Here is a 20,259-nt window from a genome sequence, read left to right on the forward strand (position 1 = left end):
CCTTTTAGTCTTGGGAAGAAAAAAGTTAATGGAGTCCTCCAAGTTTTAAGCTTACACAAGTCATAGCATGGTTTCACAGCTAGCAGTCACAACACTTGCTGGCCATTTTGGAGGAAAAATAGCACTTAGACAGGAAATGACTAAACTATAAATAGTCAAAAGTAGAAACAGCATGGTTTGTTGTTGTATAAATAAGTTAAAAAGCCTTAAAAGACTCATATTGACTGATCTTGTAAAAGTCTGCCGTATGGTCACTACATGATGGTTTTTAATCATGAATAACATTCATAAATGATTTTCAATTGATTTACGTTCTATCTCGTGGCTCCTGTTTTTGAAACGGACTGAAGTGCATCAGAAGTACTTGTTTTGTTCTTTATATAGTACAAAAATATTGCATATTTCAAAGTAATTAGCATTAGCTGAACACAGTAACACACACACACACACACACACACACACACACACACACACACGACTATAAACAAGACTTACAGTGTTTTCAGGCCAATGAGGCCTCTGAACATGCGTCCCTGCAGTCCAGTTAGCTTGTTCCCCGTCAGCAGCAGCTCCAAAACTCCACCCGCTCCATCAAACGCACCTTCACGGATGTCCCTCAGCTTGTTGTTGCTCAGGTTGCTGCAGGAGAGACCAAAAAAATAAGACAAAGTTTTTCATATTTAGGTTGTTATGCTTGCGTCTTGTCTTAATTACTGTATGCCTGTATCACATACACCACCAACATGCCCACATGACCACGCACGCAAGGCCGTCCACTCACACACATACACAATACACCTAATTTAACTGCAGTAATCAATCATGTCCCTTCAACAAGTAAATGTTCACTCTTTCATCTTAATGTCCCCGTCTCTTCCAAAAGATATTCCTATAACAGCTTATGGCCATCACTATAACTCATACTCACACACACACACACACACACACACACACACACACACACTCATAAAAGTAAATGAGACAAGTGGTCACAGAAAGCTGAAAATGATTGCTATCTCTCTTCCTTGCACACACAATGAGAAAAATTAAAATGAAAAGAGAGCATTTGGCCACAGAGACAATAACTTGGGATGATAGCTATCACAACCACTGTAGCTTTCATTCATAGCTAGTTTTGTGTTTCCTCTTATCAGCTTTATGGGAGATGAGAGGAAGGAGGGGAAAGAAAGGAGGGGAAAGGAGAGCAGAGGAAAAGAGCAGAAAGCAGATGGACGAAGGGAGTTGACAAAGAAACAAAAAATATATGATTTTAGACAAACTAAAATGAAAGCGCAAATGGAGGAATAAGGGAGGTGAGGAGAGGAGAGGAGGAGATGAGGAAGAGAGGGAAGGAATTGTGTGAAGGAAAATGGAAATGAATGCTAGCCAATCTATATCGTCAGTGACACTGCTAGATGGTTAGCAATTTCCTCTCCAATAAATCAACTGCTGGTCTCTGCTCTGTCTTTTTCTATCTCACTGTGACACACACACACACACACACACACACACACACACACACACACACACACACACGCACACACAAACCTAGAGTAGATAAGGACTGACTGTAAATCTGAACCGAAGGCCCATCTTCTATTTCGATTTAATATTCGCTTCCTCCATACCTCCCACCCACACTTCCTTCCTCTCCATCTCCCTCTGTCCCATCCTCTTGCTTGTCTTCAGCCACTCCTGTTCCTCCTCGCTCATGTCTCGCTCATTTCACTTCTTCACCCTTCGCACGAATGTTTTTGGTACTTTTCTCTTGTCCTCCTTCCTTCCCTTTTATCTACCTTTCCCTTTTCTTTCCATTGCCCTCCCTCTGTCACCTTTTGTCCTTCCTTCCCTTTCTCTCATATCTTCTAGTTCTTCTTCCTTATCTCTTTTCTCTGTCCATCCACCTATTGCCATCTGTTCTCCTCTCAGTCTTCTTGTAACTGCAGTTCTAGTCCTTCCCTCTTCTCTCACCAATGTATAGAACAGGGGAAAGACTGAATAAGAGTAATATCCCATTAGAAGTGACAAGGAAATGTCTGCTCTTATAAAGAAGATTCCCATCTCCCACTTCACGCCCATGGATGGCCCTCTTGGCCTCCTTTTCAGAGGACAAATTAGGTAAATGCATGCATGCTTTCATGAATAAATAAATGCAAAACAACAACAAGCCTAGCCCTAACCGTAAGTTACTGAATAAATGAGAGGTGCTTATTTTCCAAAAAAGTATACGTACATCTTCTTCAAGTTAGGCAACTTCTTAAATGTTCCTGCAGCCTCCAGGACAGCAATCTCATTGTCGTTTAACCTCCTGCAGAGAGAAAGATAGAGGAAGGGAGTTACACATTTATTGTTTCATGAAGCAAACTGCTCTGAAGTCAACACGCAAGTGAAGGAGGAATGACTGCATGAAGGTTAAGAGGCCTTTAGTGACTGCTGAAGTATGATGCAGCGCAAAACCAGAGGAGGAGGAGAAAATCATTTAACATATTGGTGAGAAGAGAAGAGAAGAGAAATGAATCTTTTCTACGTGGTCATCAATACCCACACTGCCCTAAGCCAAGAGAAAACAGTTTGAGAGATAGTAAGCTAGACATCTGCTTTATAGAGGTAATTTGTACTAAAAGGCTGCTGCTAAAAGGATGCTCGTTGTGTATGTGTGTGTATGTGTGTGTGTGTGTGAAAGAGAGAGGTAGAGTGAGAGAAATTGAGGAAAGAAAGTGAAAGTTCAGCCGGAGGGGACACTTTCTAATGAGATAGAGGCGGAGTTAAAAGATGGATCAACCTGAAAGAAGCCAAACTGAAATAACATCGCAAAGTCCGAAGCAGATTGGGAACAGCAGGGAAACGACGCTGCTTTTACTGCTCGCTTGATTTGCATATTTTGAACATAGACAGTATAGATGAAATACTTCTAATCTCTTTACCTTGTGATGTAGAGCCCTCGTTATCGACTATGAATGTACAGTACGTTTTATAAGTGCAAATAATTCTCTTAAGACCGATTCTTTCATACTTATTGAACACTCTCAAGGCCGGCGTCAAGGATTTTTATGGCTAGTGGGAAGAGCCAAGAAAGGCGGAAAGATAGACAGAAGAGAGAAAGAGAGCAAAAAATATATGAGCCTTCAGCTCAGCCACAACCTTCCCTGATTTCCCCTGATAAGGCAGGTTACACAGGGCACAACTGGCAGCTTGTGTATGTGTTTGTGTGTGTGTGTTTGTGTGTGTGTGTGTTTGTGGCCTTCAAAAACCCCACTGGTTGGTTGTGTTCTTAAGGAAGAGGCAAGAGAAAGAAATGAGAGAGGGTGTCAGAAATAGTTGAAACTTTGATCTGCCCTCTAACCAACCATAAAGGACACAGTTTATATTTTTGACATGAGGCACCCTGGGAACAGATAGAGAGAAAAGGAGGGAGGATTGGAGGATACAGGAGTTCACAGAGAGAAACAGAAGCACAGAGAGACAGAGGAATTGGAGGCTAATGGTCTGTGGGATACTGACATTATTAGTTATCTAAAGTGGCAGCCATGGTTGAATTCACCATTATGCAACTAACTTCCATAAGTAATGCTGTGGCAACCATCCTGCAGCTATTCCCCATTAATACCGCAGTGAGAGCCATGGAAGAAGCTCTCCATCCTTTACCTAAATTTTAAAGCTGCCAGTGATTCAGCATTATTAGGAACAACTTTGCCTCTGGCTGGATTCCTATTTCCTGTGTGAAAATATTAGCTTACTGAATATTCGATAAAGTGCCAGGCGCTGGGAGTAAAATGGGGCACCGCTGTTTTTTGCAGCAACACACTTTGTCACAGTTTTGAATCAGAAAGCCATTTTTTTTGTCTCAGTTTGTAGGTATTTTATGAGCAGTTTTTAAGCCATTTCTCTTTTAGATCACATCACAGCATTTGTTTTCTGCAGTTCAAATTAATTCTTGCATATTATCAGAAAAATACTCCAGAACCCTCAGATAATTATTTATTTAATATAACATATATATAATTAGTGATCAGAGGTGAATCTGGTGAAGGTGCATTCACTTACCATGGGCCCACTCTCTGGAACAAACAACTGTGCTGTCATTTAAACATAAGTTTAAGACCTACCTGCTCTCTAAGCCTATGGCTAGCCAGTGTTTCCATGTGCCTGTATCTCTCGCCATCTCTCTCTCTCTCTTTGGGTATGTGTGGGTGGGATGAATAATATATATATTTGCTGTTTGTGAAGCACATTGAGCTGCATTGTTTGAAACGTGACTTAACGTGATTTGACCATGCTAAAATTCTTATTTCGTCTGTGACTCCAGCAGGCTCTGAACACACTTTTTAACCCTTTTCACAATCACATTATGGTATTCCTGTTGCGTGTTATCTGTTACTCCCTTTCCATTTTTTAGCAGGAAAATGAATGATCCATGGCACTGCTCAGTATTCTAGTGTGAGACCCTTCGCCAGACATGATGATGGCTCCTTTGGGACTATGAGGGAGATGGAAAGGACTGTTGAGAGGCATTTTGGTCTGGAAGTTAGAAATGAAAAGTGACGTTCGTGATACCGCTCTGAGAGAGCCAGAGAGACACACGGAGAAAGGCAGACGTGTGCGTGCATTCCACATTTGCATTTGTTTATGTCTTTAAGCATGTATGCAAGGCTGTGTGTGCCTGTGCATGATTGCATTTGTGTGTCTGAATGTGTTTTCTTACATGCCTGAGAATGTGAAAAACTTCTTGACAGGTCTGTGGCATGTTAAAGGACGCGTGACGGTTTACAATTTCAAGTAGAAGCAGTGGAACACATGGCCCTCAATCTGATATTTCATCACATGCTGCATACAATATGTATGTGAAAAGGAAACAATAGCTGACTTACAGGTCTGTGGTGTGATCGGGGATGTGTGGAGGTATACGGGTCAGTTTGAGATTGGAGCAGTCGACCACGGTGCCTTCGCAGCGACATTTCTCTGGACACACCAGATCCTGGAAACACTCGCCACTCAGACGAGTGCGATAGTCCTCCTGACCTGCAGAGGAAAGAGAGGGGGAGAGCAAAAGAGAGAGAAAGTGACATAAGAGAAACAGGGAGAAAAGCAGGGAGGAAAGGGAAGGAAAGAAGAAAAGCCAGGTAAATGAAGTCAAATGAGACAGAACAGGAAAAAAATGGAGGCGAAGAAAGACAAAGGGAGACATCAGAGACAGAAAGTGCTTCATGTTAGACTTTTTATATATTTTAATAAAAAAATCATCCCATTTACACAATTACCAGATTGTTTCCATGTATCTCTTATGATGGACAACATATTATCCCAATAAAAACACAGCCAATAGAACACAAGCCTATTCAGATGTAACCATGTCAAAACTCTCGCTTCCACTGACAGGTTTTCAATATCTGTCTAAACTGTTTCTCGTTAGAGGTTAATTGTTTGGAAAATACGACTTTTGTTATAATTTCAGCTGTCAAATGCTGTAAAACATGATTAGCCAGCCAGTCGTTTGGAAGACATGAATGAACTATATCTGCGTCATGTATTAAAAAGAACAGGCTGCCTGCTGCTGCAGTATGGTACTGTGCAGCAGGCACAGGGCTGATGCAGGGAGGGGTCATTCTGCATGGCTGCCACTGTAAATCAAATTAACAAACAGATATCCGTGCGGTTTTATGGAATCATTTTGTAGATACATGTGGCTTAACCCTGGATGTTTTTGTTTAACAAGGTGAGCCAGAGACCACTTCTGTTATTTAGATATAATGTGAGCAGATATTATTTATGACCGCCAGTGCCTGAGGAATAGACCTGGTTTACATCATGCTGCACCTCATGCAACTCTTTATTCTTCTCATGGTTATCATCACCTCTTTGTCTTCCTCTCTCTCTTTCCAACCTTGTTTGTCTATCTGTTCTCTGTCAATGTAACCTTTTCTGTTTTTTTTGACTGCTCTTACATTGGCACAGACTACTTCTTTCATCCTCTGTCTCCACTCTCTCCTGGCACACACCCTTTATGGCTCATATGTTTTCTACTTGTCACTGTTAAATAACTAAGACCGCCTATTGAGGGGTAATCTGCAATGAACAACCTTGATTTGAACTCAGAAAATGATAACTGCTCTCCGAACGGTGTCTGCCTGATGGGAGAAATGGCTGGCTAGCTCCTTTCCGTGGCAGCATACTTTAAAAGATATCACTGGGCTACCACTAGCCTTGTTGGTTGGCAAGCTGACAGAAAGGAAAGAGCAAGGGAGCAAGGAAGAAATAGAGCAAAGAACTCGGGGTGGGAAGGTTTTCATGTATCAAAGGAAAGAAGGTAAGAATAAAGAAACACCAGCACTAGTTTGAGTTCTTTCTTTAAAGTTCCTCAGGTGGAACAGAAAAGGGTGAAGCGGGAGAGGTGGCGGGATCAGCCATGCTACCCACTGAAGCACTGCAATTGGACAATTTGACAGTGGAGGCAGGTGTGCAGGTGTGGCCACACCATATCTCGCCAGACGAGATTTACTCACGTGATATGGCGAGACGCAGGTAGAAATAGTGATGGCGGGGTTGATAGCATTAACGGCAGGAGCTAGCATGGCTAAGTAGCTAACAACAGCAGTAAACCATACTGTAAATAATACAGCTTCTTACCAAACACTGCCAGTAATCTGTGTCATTAACCTGCTCTAGGTGTGGCCAAGCAGTGCCCCTCTCCCTGCGTAGCTGTATTATTTCGCTACGCAACATGAACGTGAACGGAATGCGAGTTGAGTCCCCCCACTTGCTCTAACTGAGTCGTTAAGTTTAATCTGATTGGACCAGAAGTGAATGCATCTTGCCCTGTTCTTCGCTAAAGTGAAAGGGAAGCAAAATTTGGTGTGACTGCACTTCTGCAAGCATTTCTCTCTCTGACCCTAACAAAAACACATTCATGCTTTCCAAGGAAAACAACACTAAAGTAAAAGTAGGAGAGTCTGCTGAGAAAAGTGAGCTCAGATTTACGCTGGCAGTTTATGAATGGCTTAAATTATTGATATTTATCACTGATTGACATATCTATAATCTTTCTGGTGTTTGATGTCAGATTACTTGTCTATGGCTCAGTGATGTCCATTTATTTCATCCAAAGTTAAAGTCCCACGTATCAGAAGCCCTACACATAAATGCAAACAAACACAGGTAAAATATTTAGCCCTTTATGTTTTGCTCCTGGCCGTGTGATTGGTTGGGAGAGGCAGGTGGGTGTGTGCTCTGCGGTCCCTGGCGCTTGACGGAACCATGTGATGTCAAAGTAGGCTGGGCCACATGGTTAGATCAAGCACAAGAGACAGCTGCACGAACCAATCAGAATGCAGGTCCACACAGGAGGAAGGTGGGGCAACAGAGAGCTGCACCAATCAGTCAGGGGGCAGGGTCCATACAGGATAGGAGAGGCAACAGACAGCTGCAGATCCACACAGGAAGGGGACGGGACCAGAGATCTGCCCACCAATAGCGAAAATGTCCACACAGGTCCAGAGAGGAAGAGGAGATGCAAGGAGAGGCATGGGACTGCAGACAGGAAGGGCTGAAGCAAAGAGGATCGCCAAAACCAGCTTTGGGAGCATTTGTAATCTAGTTATCTTGATAAGCTCCATGAGCAGAGCACTAACATTAGGGTCTCTCTCGCCACTGAGACCTGCCACGCCAAAATGTACCACATGTGCTCATGGTACTGCAAAGCACTTTGGATAAAAGCCTTCAACATTTCATAGTATTGGTTATGCTATTTATTGTGTGCCCAGTTTAGACTGGGACAAACCATTTTTGGTCTGTTTTCCAATATTTTGTGTGCTTTTCTGTTTCTTCGTTATAGATCTGCTGTTATGTTTTATCTTTAGATTCCTAATAAAACAAAACATCTGTGATGGAAGGTGAAAAACCTGCAGTTAGACTTTGTTACTCATTGTAAAACAAACACATATGCATATGTCAATCACAAGAGTGCTGCAGCTTATTAAAGGGAATAGATAGCAGCCAATTTCCAACCGCTTCTGATATTTCTATTACATGATCATCTTTTCTTACATCATCTTCTTCACTCCGATTCAGTGCAAGGTTAAAGTTACTGCTGGAACTAATACAACTGACAGAAATCTCCAACTGTGCTGCCTTGTAAACCAATTATTTGCTTACAACCAGAGTTATGGCACAGCACAAATAGTTTATAAAATGTCTGTAAGGGGATTTAAAAAAATCATTTTCCAGCAATCCATAAAAAGGCATAATATTTAAGACTGAGCAAACAATGTGAAGAGCCACTGCAGGATGCTAAGTGCATACAGTCTTACACACACACACACACACACACACACACACACACACACACACACACTCCCACGCTCACACAAGTGGGCGATCACAGTCTATGGCCAGTCCCTGCTGAGTTGGTTATTGTGCTGCTTCACTATACTGAATTGCTCTGTGTGGTAATTAGTGAGACCCATGGCTCATATCAAAGGAAATAACAGCAACAGAACACTACCATGGAGAGAGACTCCAGACTCCAGTGTGAATGCTGGTGTGTATTTTAGTAAACGCATATCAATTCAAGTTTCTAATTGCACACAGAAAACTACATTTTCTAATGTTTCACCAGTGCATCTTGACATTCTTTATTAATCTTCAGGGGCGACTCCCTGCCTGTTTGCTTGTGTCTGTGTGTGCGGACACTGCGTGTCTGCGTGAACTCGTCTCCTACCTGTGCACCTGAACTTCTTGCCTTTAACCTGGCTGATGCGTTTGTTAGCCAGCCTTCTGGGGTGGCTGCAGCGGGCTCCACTGGTCTCAATAGGGTTGTCAAACAGGTAGTCTGCCAGCCACTTCAGGTGACAGTCGCTACGCAACATGAACGTGAACGGAATGCGAGTTGCACTTGCTCTAACTGAGTCGTTAAGTTTAATCTGATTGGACCAGAAGTGAATGCATCTTGCCCTGTTCTTCGCTAAAGTGAAAGGGAAGCAAAATGTGGTGTGACTGCACTTCTGCAAGCATTTCTCTCTCTGACCCTAACAAAAACACATTCATGCTTTCCAAGGAAAACAACACTAAAGTAAAAGTAGGAGAGTCTGCTGAGAAAAGTGAGCTCAGATTTACGCTGGCAGTTTATGAATGGCTTAAATGATTGATATTTATCACTGATTGACATATCTATAATCTTTCTGGTGTTTGATGTCAGATTACTTGTCTATGGCTCAGTGATTCATTTATTTCATCCAAAGTTAAAGTCCCACGTATCAGAAGCCCTACACATAAATGCAAACAAACACAGGTAAAATATTTAGCCCTTTATGTTTTGCTCCTGGCCGTGTGATTGGTTGGGAGAGGCAGGTGTCTGCGTGAACTCGTCTCCTACCTGTGCACCTGAACTTCTTGCCTTTAACCTGGCTGATGCGTTTGTTAGCCAGCCTTCTGGGGTGGCTGCAGCGGGCTCCACTGGTCTCAATAGGGTTGTCAAACAGGTAGTCTGCCAGCCACTTCAGGTGACAGTCACACATAAAAGGATTCTGGGCCAGATGACTGGGAGAGAGAGAGGCGAGAGGAAACAGGGGATGACGGGTTTGTCATGGGAACGGGAGAAGAAGAGGACCACGCAGTTACTACAGCTGCCTCAGCTGTCATGTGTTTTAGTCACACTTGAAACCTTTTTGTGACTCTTCTCATTGCTGACTGATACAAAACACTCCTGACACAAAAACCCTTCAAAGCCTTTACATTAGTTACTTTAAACTGCTGGCGTCTGGTCCAAAAATCCCCTAGCATACAAAAAGTGAGGTTTTTATATTTCAAGCAGCAGAAACTGAGTTTTCAGTATGATGCCCTCTTTCCTCGGTCGCTCTATATCATCATGTTTAAACATCAGTGTGTTGTTTAATGGGCTGCAACCAGCACTTATTTGCACTCATTCATTTTCATTATCTATTAATCAGTCTATGAAATGTGAAAAAAATTAATTTGGGATTTCCCAGAGGTCACAGTGCTTCCGCACAGCCTGAAGCCTCAAAATATTTCAATTCCTGTACAACAGCTGAAAAACTGACACATTTCAGTAGCTGGGGCCAGAAAATAATTGGCATTTCTGAAACGGCTGAAACAATAAATCAATAGCTGCAAATGAAACTAACTGAATAATCAATTAACCAACTAATTGGTGCAGCTCTGTCTAAGACACACTAACAAATACTGGGTGAAAACTGAACCAGTGCTCATTTCACCCAGTACCCACTGGTAAAAACGGGTTGTTTGGGTCCACTAACCCAACAGTAATGTAAAAATAACACTGGGTCAAAACACCCCACTGGTACTTGATAAACCCAGTATTGTCTTAATGCTACACTGACTCCACACTGGGTCCATTTTCAAGCCAGTGTTTTTTAGTGTCTGGGTTTGTGAAAAAAACCTTGCTTTACTTACAGAGTCTTGATGGAGCGCAGAGGGGCGAACAGTCCTTTGCTGATTGTTTGCAGTTTGTTGTCGTACAGCGACAGCAGGTTGAGGTTCTGCAGATCCTGGAAGGTGTTGACTCTCAAACAGTTAATTTTGTTGGCGTTCAGCAGCCTGAAACACAGAGACGAGCCATTCAGCATTTGCTATTTATCTGCCGCTGTTTTACTTATTTGGCTTTATTATCTCTGTGCACTGCACAAACAAGATTTAAACACATATCCAGTTAATGAGATAATTTACTTTTGTAAAATGCAGCAAAACCACTACTCTTCTCCCCTGTCATCTCCTTCTCACTATTTCTTCCCCATAGCCTCTCCTACCCTCTCCACAGTCATGATTATATTTTTTCTGGCCATGACACATAAATCTGAAAATTGTGGTTTTATATATTTTCACTTTCTCTTCTGGAGCAAGAGGGGAATATCTACTGTTGGGCGGGAGTGTAATATCTTGCTTTGATGGGAGAGACAGATGGTGAAGGGAAAAGGAGGGAGGAAACGAAAAGATAGAGGAATGGAGGAAATAATGGAGTGAGACAGTGAAAGGACAGGCAAAAATTTAACTGTGAGTGACACAGATATACAATTAAGAGAAAGGGGCTGACAGCAAACTGGAGGGGAGAGAGAACGGGAAATGAGAAATGTGATAGAGGGATTAGGTAAATGACAGGAAGGGTTTGCACCTCCACCCTTTCCTGCATCTGCCTGTCCTTTCATACCTGCTCTTCATTAGCTAATATAGCCAAGTTGACAGCTTTTTGCCTGTACTTTCTTTTTTCACTCCTTGTCCCGCTCATTCTCGATCTTCTTGCTCTTTTACCACACAAACACCCTTCCTCTCTCTGTCTTTTCTCTCATTCCTTGTTTCTTTGTCCCTCTGTGCTCACTTTCTCTGTTCTTTACTGCCTGACAGGTGACTAACTCACCGCCTAGTACAGCAGCCCAGCTTAATCATCTCAAGTCATCCTAACGAGAGCCTATGCCGGCATAACCCACTTGGACATACACGCGCACAAATGCACGCACTCACATGCTGCTCTGCGACATATCCACGCCTCATTAGGCAGCTCACAGGGGGAACTAATTACTTGAAACTGCACCAGTAAAACAAAGCAGCTCAGACAATATAAACAGCAGACCGGTAGCTATACAAAGCAATAAACACATCTTTGTCATGACATGCTGCTTGATTCACCAGTGAAAGCTTATATATAATTTATAATTATCACACTATATGGGAGAATAATGGCATCTTAAAATTCATGATAAACTCACCGACTTTTTAGAGATGGGAGGTTTTTTTCTGTCAGGGGCGAAATATTAAAAGACACATTCCCTCCCTACACCTGCTGAGCGAGCGTCAACACCCGCGGGCAGTGTCTTTCTGTGATTGACCAATGATGTGGCAAGACATGAATATTAACTAGTCATTCAGCACTTTATTTATTCATTGTTTAACACGGTCACAAATGCACAGAAACAGACATGGATTATCCTGTTAAAGGAACACACACGCATGTGTAAACAATGGGAAATGCTATTCCAATCAGGGGATGGCCTATGAAATATTAATAATGTCACTTAATACATACGCTGGCACTAAAACACAGATCTCTTTTCTAATCTTATCTGCAATAACATATCTGCTTCTCTATATGTCTTCTTCCTTATGTCTGTCTTTTTTACCTCTTTCCACCTCCATCCATTCATTTGTCTATCTATCCATCCACCCCCCCTCTTTCTTCGTCCCTGTGTGTGACTATGCACCATGCATCCAAATGATCCACCTAAGCCTGTAAAAGGTGTTTGTGGGTTAGATTCACTCATCCTCATTCTCTTTGCTCCGCTTCACTTTACGATGGAAAAGCCCAGAACATTAGCTGTTTCTGCGGCGGACTGCGGCATTTGCGAGGACCATATGCCACATACAGTACCAACGTAGCCGTTATAGGAGGCAGAATTTTTACTGCATGCTGAACCACCGCTGAACCCGTGAGGAATTATTCAGAATTAATAGTTTTCCTCCGAGCAGACACTAAATGTTAGAAGAACTGTGGGAGATTACAGTTTTTATTACAGTGCACCAATTTAGCTCATGTTGATAATTTAGGAAAGAGTTTTCTGTATACACACACACACACACACGATCCACAACAGATGGCGGGTTAATGCATGAAGAGGGGATTCTGCTATAGCTGCAACTGTGCTACAGTGATGATTATCAAGATGCGCGCTTCCTCATAAACTTACCAACATACCATATATTGAAGCAACAAGGGTCTATAACATTGGCCCTAGTTGTGATCATGGTACTGCGGGTACAGCTTTCTGACGCCAAGTCACCAAATCATCTTAATCAGGGAAATTTACTGTAAGTACAACACTAAACACAAGTACAGACAAAGCTACTTACCATAACGTTGGTGCACAGATTAAGGAACACCGCAAGTAAAGTCTGGTGCTTTTTAAAGGATGCTAATTACATGCTGACTTCACATGAGTACTTTTCCAAACCAGTTTTGTATCTTTTCTCCGACACCGGCTGAAGACGACCTTGACACAAACCTTCAGCTGCATACTGTAAACTGTGCCACACAGCAGTTATACTTCCTTGCTGACAAATCACCTGCGAGAAGAGCCGACACGCTAGGCTCTTCCTTGTTTCACATTTCACATGTGCACTGGTTGCCCCTTGGTTCAAGCCATTTTGTAAAAGAAACTGCAGCCGAACAGTGTCAGACCAGACTGTTCGAAACCCTTTGGTTTACTGAATAATGTATTTCATTGTTTTCTAGGGGGACCACACACATGCTCACAGGTACATACAAAACAATAGACCACACAGACAGTACTTACAGTAGCTGCAGGGAAACCAGTCCATCAAACAATCCCTTGGGCAGCTCTGTGATCTTGTTGCCGTACAACACCCTGCACAGGACAGACACAACAACATAATTTAGGTTACAGTGTTTGCAAGGCTTTCCTCACTTGTTGAGACTCATGCAGTCTTAAGACAGCTGCGAAGCACAATGAAATGCTCTACATCCACAAGCTGAGACTTTTTATGGTATTTTGTTACATTAAAGTGTATTTTTTGGGAAATCCTCATTTTAATTTAACAGCATATAGTGAATAAGCAATTGATACTATCTCTGTCCAGGCTACTTTGGCAGTTTTAAAGATGCTGTTTTGGGGATTTAACCAATTTCTCTCCACAGATGATCTGACAACTGCAACCCTGAATCATATTTAGTGCAATTTATAGTATCATCCTTAATATTCACCCGAAGGACTGCTGACTATGATTGCGTGTAATGTTCAGTATGGAGTGATGGGATTGGTTATACAAAATAAGTGCACGTGTAAATCAAATGCTGTCACTTGATGGCAAAGTTTGATGCCTAAATTGTTTGGCTGTACGTCATGACAATAGCTGTCATATGAAAGTGTCTCAGCTGAAAATCATCATCAAGTTTCACTAATATTCAGATCTCCTAAATATATCTGCTCAGGTTTAATATTTTAGGTACAAAAACAAATAAGTCCTACGTTCAAAGAGACAAAACCGCTAGTGCAATGCAATTTTTTGACTTTTTTTTTTGTCATTATAAATTATTTCTCACTTACACACTGTTGGACCATTTATCTCTTTTGACTGTCAAAAACTGAAACAATGTTTGAGATGTGCCCCCATTTGCTGTTACAAGCATTTAATTCACTTGAGCAAATTCATATTTTGGTACATCACGCCTCAGCTGGCCTCTGCTGCACACGTCTTGCCTCTGGGTGACATTCCTGTTCAACTGACTCGGCTTTGTGCATGTGTGTGTTCAATTTTAACACCCAGCAGAGTTCACCTTGTCTGCTCCTTCTTGTCTGTCTGTCTGTCTGTCTCATTTTCATGCTCCAGATTGATTCAAATTAAACTGTCCTTCATGTTCTTATCACATTCACCCTCAGTGACGCACACACACACACACAAATAGAAAGACACACATAAAGCCCATACACACACGCCGCAGCATTGTGGTCCAGTTGTCAACATCTACAACATTTTATTTGCTAAATGTCTGGAAACGCAATTACTTTTCCTGTCTGGATAGGTGTGTGTGAGCTTACCTGTGCACAGTGTGTGTGTGTTTGCATGCACGTGCATCATACTTACAGTGAGGTGAGTGAGCGAAGGCCACTGAAAGCATCGGCAGCAATGTCAGAAATCTGGTTCTTACTCAAATCACTGGGGAGAGAGAGAGAGAGAGAGAGGGAGAAAGAGGAGATAAGTGCATTACTGTAATACACAGTAATGGGGTTCATGCTATGTGAATGTCCTAGAACTGTCAGACAAATGATCATGAGGGAATACATCAGCAGAGGTCAAGGCAAGGGGACAGGACTGAGAAAAAGAAGTCAGAAGGTCTGAATGTGTAACTAAATGAGGGAAGCGGGGAGAGAGAGTGATGAACAGAGTGAGGGAAAGAAGTGAAGCGACAGGAGAGAAAGAAAAAGAGTGAAGAGAGAGAAACTGGAAGCAGTGGCATGTTAAGTGCAGTTCATGTCATTCACCTACACCGCTGTAAGATATATTATTTAACACTTCTGTGGAGCTTAAAACTTGATTGGTGTGTGTGTGTGTGTGTGTGTGTGTGTGTGTGGGTGGGGAGGTGGGTGGATAACCTTACAACCTTGCACAAGTCTGCAGGTCTGGCATTTTAAGACATTTGCATGATAAGGACATTTTTCACCAATGAGCTTAATGTCTGTGGGTGTGTGTGAAAGAGACAAGAAGAGATGAACTGTGTGAGTGTGTGTGTGAGTGTGTGTGTGTGTGTGTGTGTGTGTGTGTGTATGGGGTTTGGACTTCAGATGAAACATACACCCTTCTTCTTGACTACTGCGCTGGAGCTCAAATGTTATAGACACTGTAAGTAATTATGCATTAATTAAAGTTCTAGATTCAAAGCATTTTCTTTGACTGAGGTAAACGGTTATTGAAAATTAATACAAGGGAATGTGAAGATCCTGTCAATTTATATCTGTAGTTTGTTAAAGCTGCTGCAGAATTTACTGTTTCAATTCTTGGATGTATTTCTATCTTCTCCCTGTTTTATGCATTTCTAAGACATTGAAGTCAGCACAGTATTTACATTGAGTTATTAGTGCTGGTTATCATCCTTGAAAAACATCTAGTGACCCTTTTTGTACTAATGTAATTTTATCAGTTTAAGTGTAGAACGCATATACCATGATTACTGCTGCTATGACGACTGTGAATGAGATTACTGAAGACCTCGACAGGCGACGGGGCCATCCGGCTTTATCTATTGATTAGTTTACAATCTTTGAAACATTTTATCATGCACTGCTGAAGCTGAAGCTGATTAATGCATGAATTTCTGACCAAGTGATATGTTGTCTTAGAAATTATAGTTCTGGTAGAACTCAATGTGTGAAAGCCAGTAGGCTCAGTTTATGCTGGTTTACTGCACTTAACCTTGGAGTGCCCCAAAGCTCTTTACTGGGTCTGCTTTATTTTCTGTCGACATTACTGATTTAGGAGTGAATTTACATGAAGCTCATTGTTATGTAGAAGATACAGTTGCTGCAGTTGACCTCAACTAATGCATCCGTGTGTGGCACCAGTGAAGAAGATCTTAAAGGTCTTAATGTGAGCTGTGTCATACATGTCAGTGCAGGCTTGTGGTTACATGCACACGACTGCTCGTGTGAATCCACAAGCAGTCGTGTGCATGCATGCGTGTGTTTGAGGGTGTGCTTGCCGTGTTATCCAAACAGACTTACATCCTTTTGAGCTTCTTGTAGGCAGAAAAGGCTCCTGCAGGGACACTTTTGATCAAGTTCTGCTCCAAACGACTGAGAGAGAGAGAAAGAGAGGGTGAGAAAAGAGGGAGTTAGATGATCTTTAATATTCAATTCAAAATATAAAAAATAATTTATTAAAAGAGCACATTATGCCTTAAAAACACTATGAGAACATCTGAATACAACTTCAACAACAGCATGTCACACATAAAATTTTAAGTTAATTTTCATTCCCTCCAGGATTTATTTTCACCAAGGACAGAGAAATAAAGGAAGTCCTGTTTGCGCCACAACCTCAGCCAGGCACAAGTGCATAAAAAGTTCAAAAGGTGGCTGTTCCAATCAATATCTACACAATATTTCTGTGGGTTGGTCAGTGCTTTGCAGCAGGGGCTCGTCAAGGTCACCCAGTGTGAAACGTTGAGTTGAATTTTGCAGCTCAGCGGTAATGAGCTTACATGGGACCAACCCGAAACCAGGACCGCTGACCACAATTCCTGTTGTCCACTGGCCAAAGTGTTCAGGAGGTGCAGCAGTGTATATAAATGTCTGCAGTGGAAAAGTATGACAACTAGCTAACTGGCTATATCAACCTTGCTGTCACTCAACCACAGTGAAATACAAGTTTTAGTGCACAATTTGCACATAAGGCAATTGGTTTAACTGTAACTGGCAGCAGGACATGAACAATTTTCATTTTCCAATCATAATTTCTCATATTTTTCTATTTGAATCTTTCATAAATTCCTTTGATGGAGCCACAACGCTCTCTTCTTTAGATGCAGTCAGAATATTATTTATGAACGCATTACATTCCTTAACATTTTCAGGCTAAGGGCCAAAGGGAATTTATTACATCGCTTTCTCTGGGAGACTGCAGACTCATTACACCATACCGGTAGTATTACTCTATTATCATGTGGGGAGCCATCAGAACTAGGCACAAAGCCCACGTTTGGGGAAATGTACTGTAGTTCAGTTTCTGCTCTCTTGATGGTTTAAGCAACACACTCATCTATGTAGCTCATGCATTCTTCATGTCTCCTTGTTGCCGTGGTGAAAAGGAGGGAAAGGAAAGGAAAGTCATAGGCGTGGAGCAGAAAATTAGAGAAAGGACGAAACGAACAGGGCAAACGATGAAGAGAAATCACAGAAGGGAAGTGGGAAATGACGACAACAACGGAGAAATCAGAGGAGTGGAAAAGCGTGGACAGCAGTGGAGAGGAGAGGAAAAATCAGAGAAGAGTAGGATGCGGTGAGGTCCCAAGGCCAGCCACAGGGTCAGCTGTCAGAATGATAAATGGGAACTAATCCGCCCTTCTTCTTCGTCTTCCTCTCCTCCTCCTCTTCCACCCCCACCCTGTCTTGCTCTTGACCTCCACTTTCATCCCTCTCTTTTCCTTTCTTCACTCTTCTCACTTGATATCTATCTATCTATCTATCTATCTATCTATCTATTGGCTCAAAGCCAAGTTTTGATCAAATTTTAAATTAAATGCAGTCTGGTTGAATATATTGTATCAACTTGTGACTGCTGCACTGTAACTGTGTTTTTAAGATGGCTTTGAACTCAACACGAGCCTTACAGGTGCCTGTTTCTTGGCTCATGTCCCTGTCTAAATTGCCACACATCACGCCCCTGGCAAACAGCAGCGCCTTATTTCCACAAAGGGGTCAAAATAAATCAGGGATGTACAGATATTGACAAAGACAATCTGCACACACAACAGGTAACAAATTATATCTGGGGGCTTTCAAACAAGGTTGAGACAAAGACACTTAGAGGCTCAATATCAAAGGATGTATTAAAGGGAAGACATTTTCAGAGGCAATATAAAAAATCTATAAGTTGTGGCGGCAATTAAACGACAACTGAAACTGGAGATGGGTTTGGCAGGTGAGCATGTTCACAGTGGACACACACACAAACATACACACACACGCATAAAAGCTCACTCAAACTCATCTCTGTTGATGTTTTAATGAAGTTAAACGCCTTAAGACAAACCTGTTTTGTTAAATTGCTTTATGAATATATTTGACTTGAAGAGACAGATTAACACACACTTGGAAGTGCACTGTTGCATGCTGCTTTCATACACACACATGCATGCACGCACACACACACATTTGGCAGTGATTCTTGCCACCAGCATGCAGAAGGATGACTTTGTCCCTATTTGAGGACTGACAATACATCATCCTATTATACCCTATTGTTTCTGGCTGCAGCAACAACATTTATTGTAATGGATCTGATGCTAATTCTGTGTGTGTGTGTGTGTGTCCTAGAGATTTCATCAGATATGTTTTGGTGTCTGTGGCTCAATCACAATGTATGTGTATGTGTTTGATTGTCCCAGAACAGTCTGTGTAATTTATGCCCAAGTATGTACTTTGTTTGCACAAACAAAACTGGTTTGTCTACATGTATGCCTGTGCATTGGTGTGTATGTGAGCGTGAATCTATTACTTATGCTGGGGAGGTATAGCGGTATTGGTGTAGTGTTGCAGGGGTAGAATTGCTTCCTTACTCACAGAGCAATCAACCAGCTGTCCTCCGTACAAACAAACAGGGTACAACGATCAATACGGATATCAAACACGTCCCACTGTGGCGTGTGTGTGTGTGTGTGTGTGTGTGTGTGTGTGCATTTAAATATGTGTCTAAGAGACAGAGAGGAGGAGGGAGGAGGAGAGAAAGAGGAGAAAAAGTGTGTGAGTGTGAAAAAGAAAGAGTTTTGCTGCAATACAAAACAAGATGCAAAAACTCACAGTGTGCCACAGTAGATGTAAAGTGTGGTTTATCATGGTGAATCAAAGTGGCTACAGATGTGTGTATGGAAGTGTGTGTGTGTGTGTGTGTGTGTGTGTGTGTCTGTGTGCGTGCGTGCGTGCGTGTGTCTGTGTGTGTGTGTGTGTGTTTGGATTAAGTATCATACATTTACTTTTCATTCAAACTTATGAATAGTTTTGAAGTGGCTATTGCTATTTTTATCATATAAATAGAAGAAGCTCAAGAATCATATCTCTACTACTTACACCCACATCCACAACCACCCACCCACCCACACACACACACACACACACACACACACACATTTGCATGTAGCTACCATAAAAGTGACACATCTTGTGGTAAAAACAAGTAGGCAAAGACAAATCGGCAGACGATTTGGATGTGCTATCATAAATAATGCACTGTAACAAGGCAGAGAATATAGATGAGTTGACCATGGGTACACCATGGGTATATAGCCAAAGGGGAGTACTATGAAATGTGCATGTTCAAAGAAAACATAAACTACATGGAAAATGTGCTTTGCATGAACAAATGAGTTGATACCACGCATAACACATGTAGAAAAAGTGCAGCATTTATGTAAAATGAAGCAGTCTCACATCTCCACGATGCCCTCAGGGAGGTTGGCTGGTATTTCGGTAAGACCTTTACGACGACAGTCCACTATGTTGTTGTTGCAGCTGCAGCTGGGCGGACACACGGCGACCTGAGGAACGCAAGTCCTCGACTCGGTCTGTGCTGGACCTGTAGACAGATGCAAGATATCAGATTCTGAAAACAACAAACAGGGATCAGCTCGGTTGATCTCCTGCCAGATATGAGGAGAATAGGAGATTCCTCTATGCCTGCAGCTACATTTACTCCTATATAAATATCACAATAAAATTTTAGCTCGTTTCCTGTTTTATCAAAAATCATTCATGATGATTTTATGTATTTAATCACAGCCTCTCTCAGGATAAGTGTCAGCTTTAGTGGGGAGTTCTAGTGTCCCATGATGGTCTTCATTTGCATCCTGTCAGGAATAAAATTCTCTGGGGGATAGATGCCACCTTTTGGTATGAAACAAGCAGACATTGCAATATAAACTGATTATTATTATTAAATATTATCTGCCCACAGTCTGTACACAGTAACATTGGTGGATATGAGCAGGAGGAGAGGAACATGACATTGAAA

The 20,259-nt window shown here is 41.9% G+C and overlaps 1 protein-coding gene across 1 annotated transcript in view; it reads right to left on the reverse strand.

The window, feature by feature from the left end:
* slit3 (slit homolog 3 (Drosophila)) overlaps positions 1-20,259 on the reverse strand; it is a 241,586-nt gene that overhangs the window by 46,372 nt on the left and 174,955 nt on the right. The window contains exons 9-17 of the mRNA XM_041943676.1: positions 19,680-19,824; positions 16,257-16,328; positions 14,623-14,694; positions 13,314-13,385; positions 10,426-10,569; positions 9,368-9,531; positions 4,869-5,019; positions 2,234-2,308; positions 496-639 (exon numbers count right to left, since the gene is read on the reverse strand). Coding sequence (XP_041799610.1) covers positions 496-639; positions 2,234-2,308; positions 4,869-5,019; positions 9,368-9,531; positions 10,426-10,569; positions 13,314-13,385; positions 14,623-14,694; positions 16,257-16,328; positions 19,680-19,824 — 1,039 coding nt within the window. The remainder of the gene's footprint in view (positions 1-495; positions 640-2,233; positions 2,309-4,868; positions 5,020-9,367; positions 9,532-10,425; positions 10,570-13,313; positions 13,386-14,622; positions 14,695-16,256; positions 16,329-19,679; positions 19,825-20,259) is intronic.

The sequence above is a fragment of the Chelmon rostratus genome, chromosome 9, assembly GCF_017976325.1.
Source record: "Chelmon rostratus isolate fCheRos1 chromosome 9, fCheRos1.pri, whole genome shotgun sequence".
Lineage (NCBI taxonomy): Eukaryota > Metazoa > Chordata > Actinopteri > Chaetodontiformes > Chaetodontidae > Chelmon > Chelmon rostratus.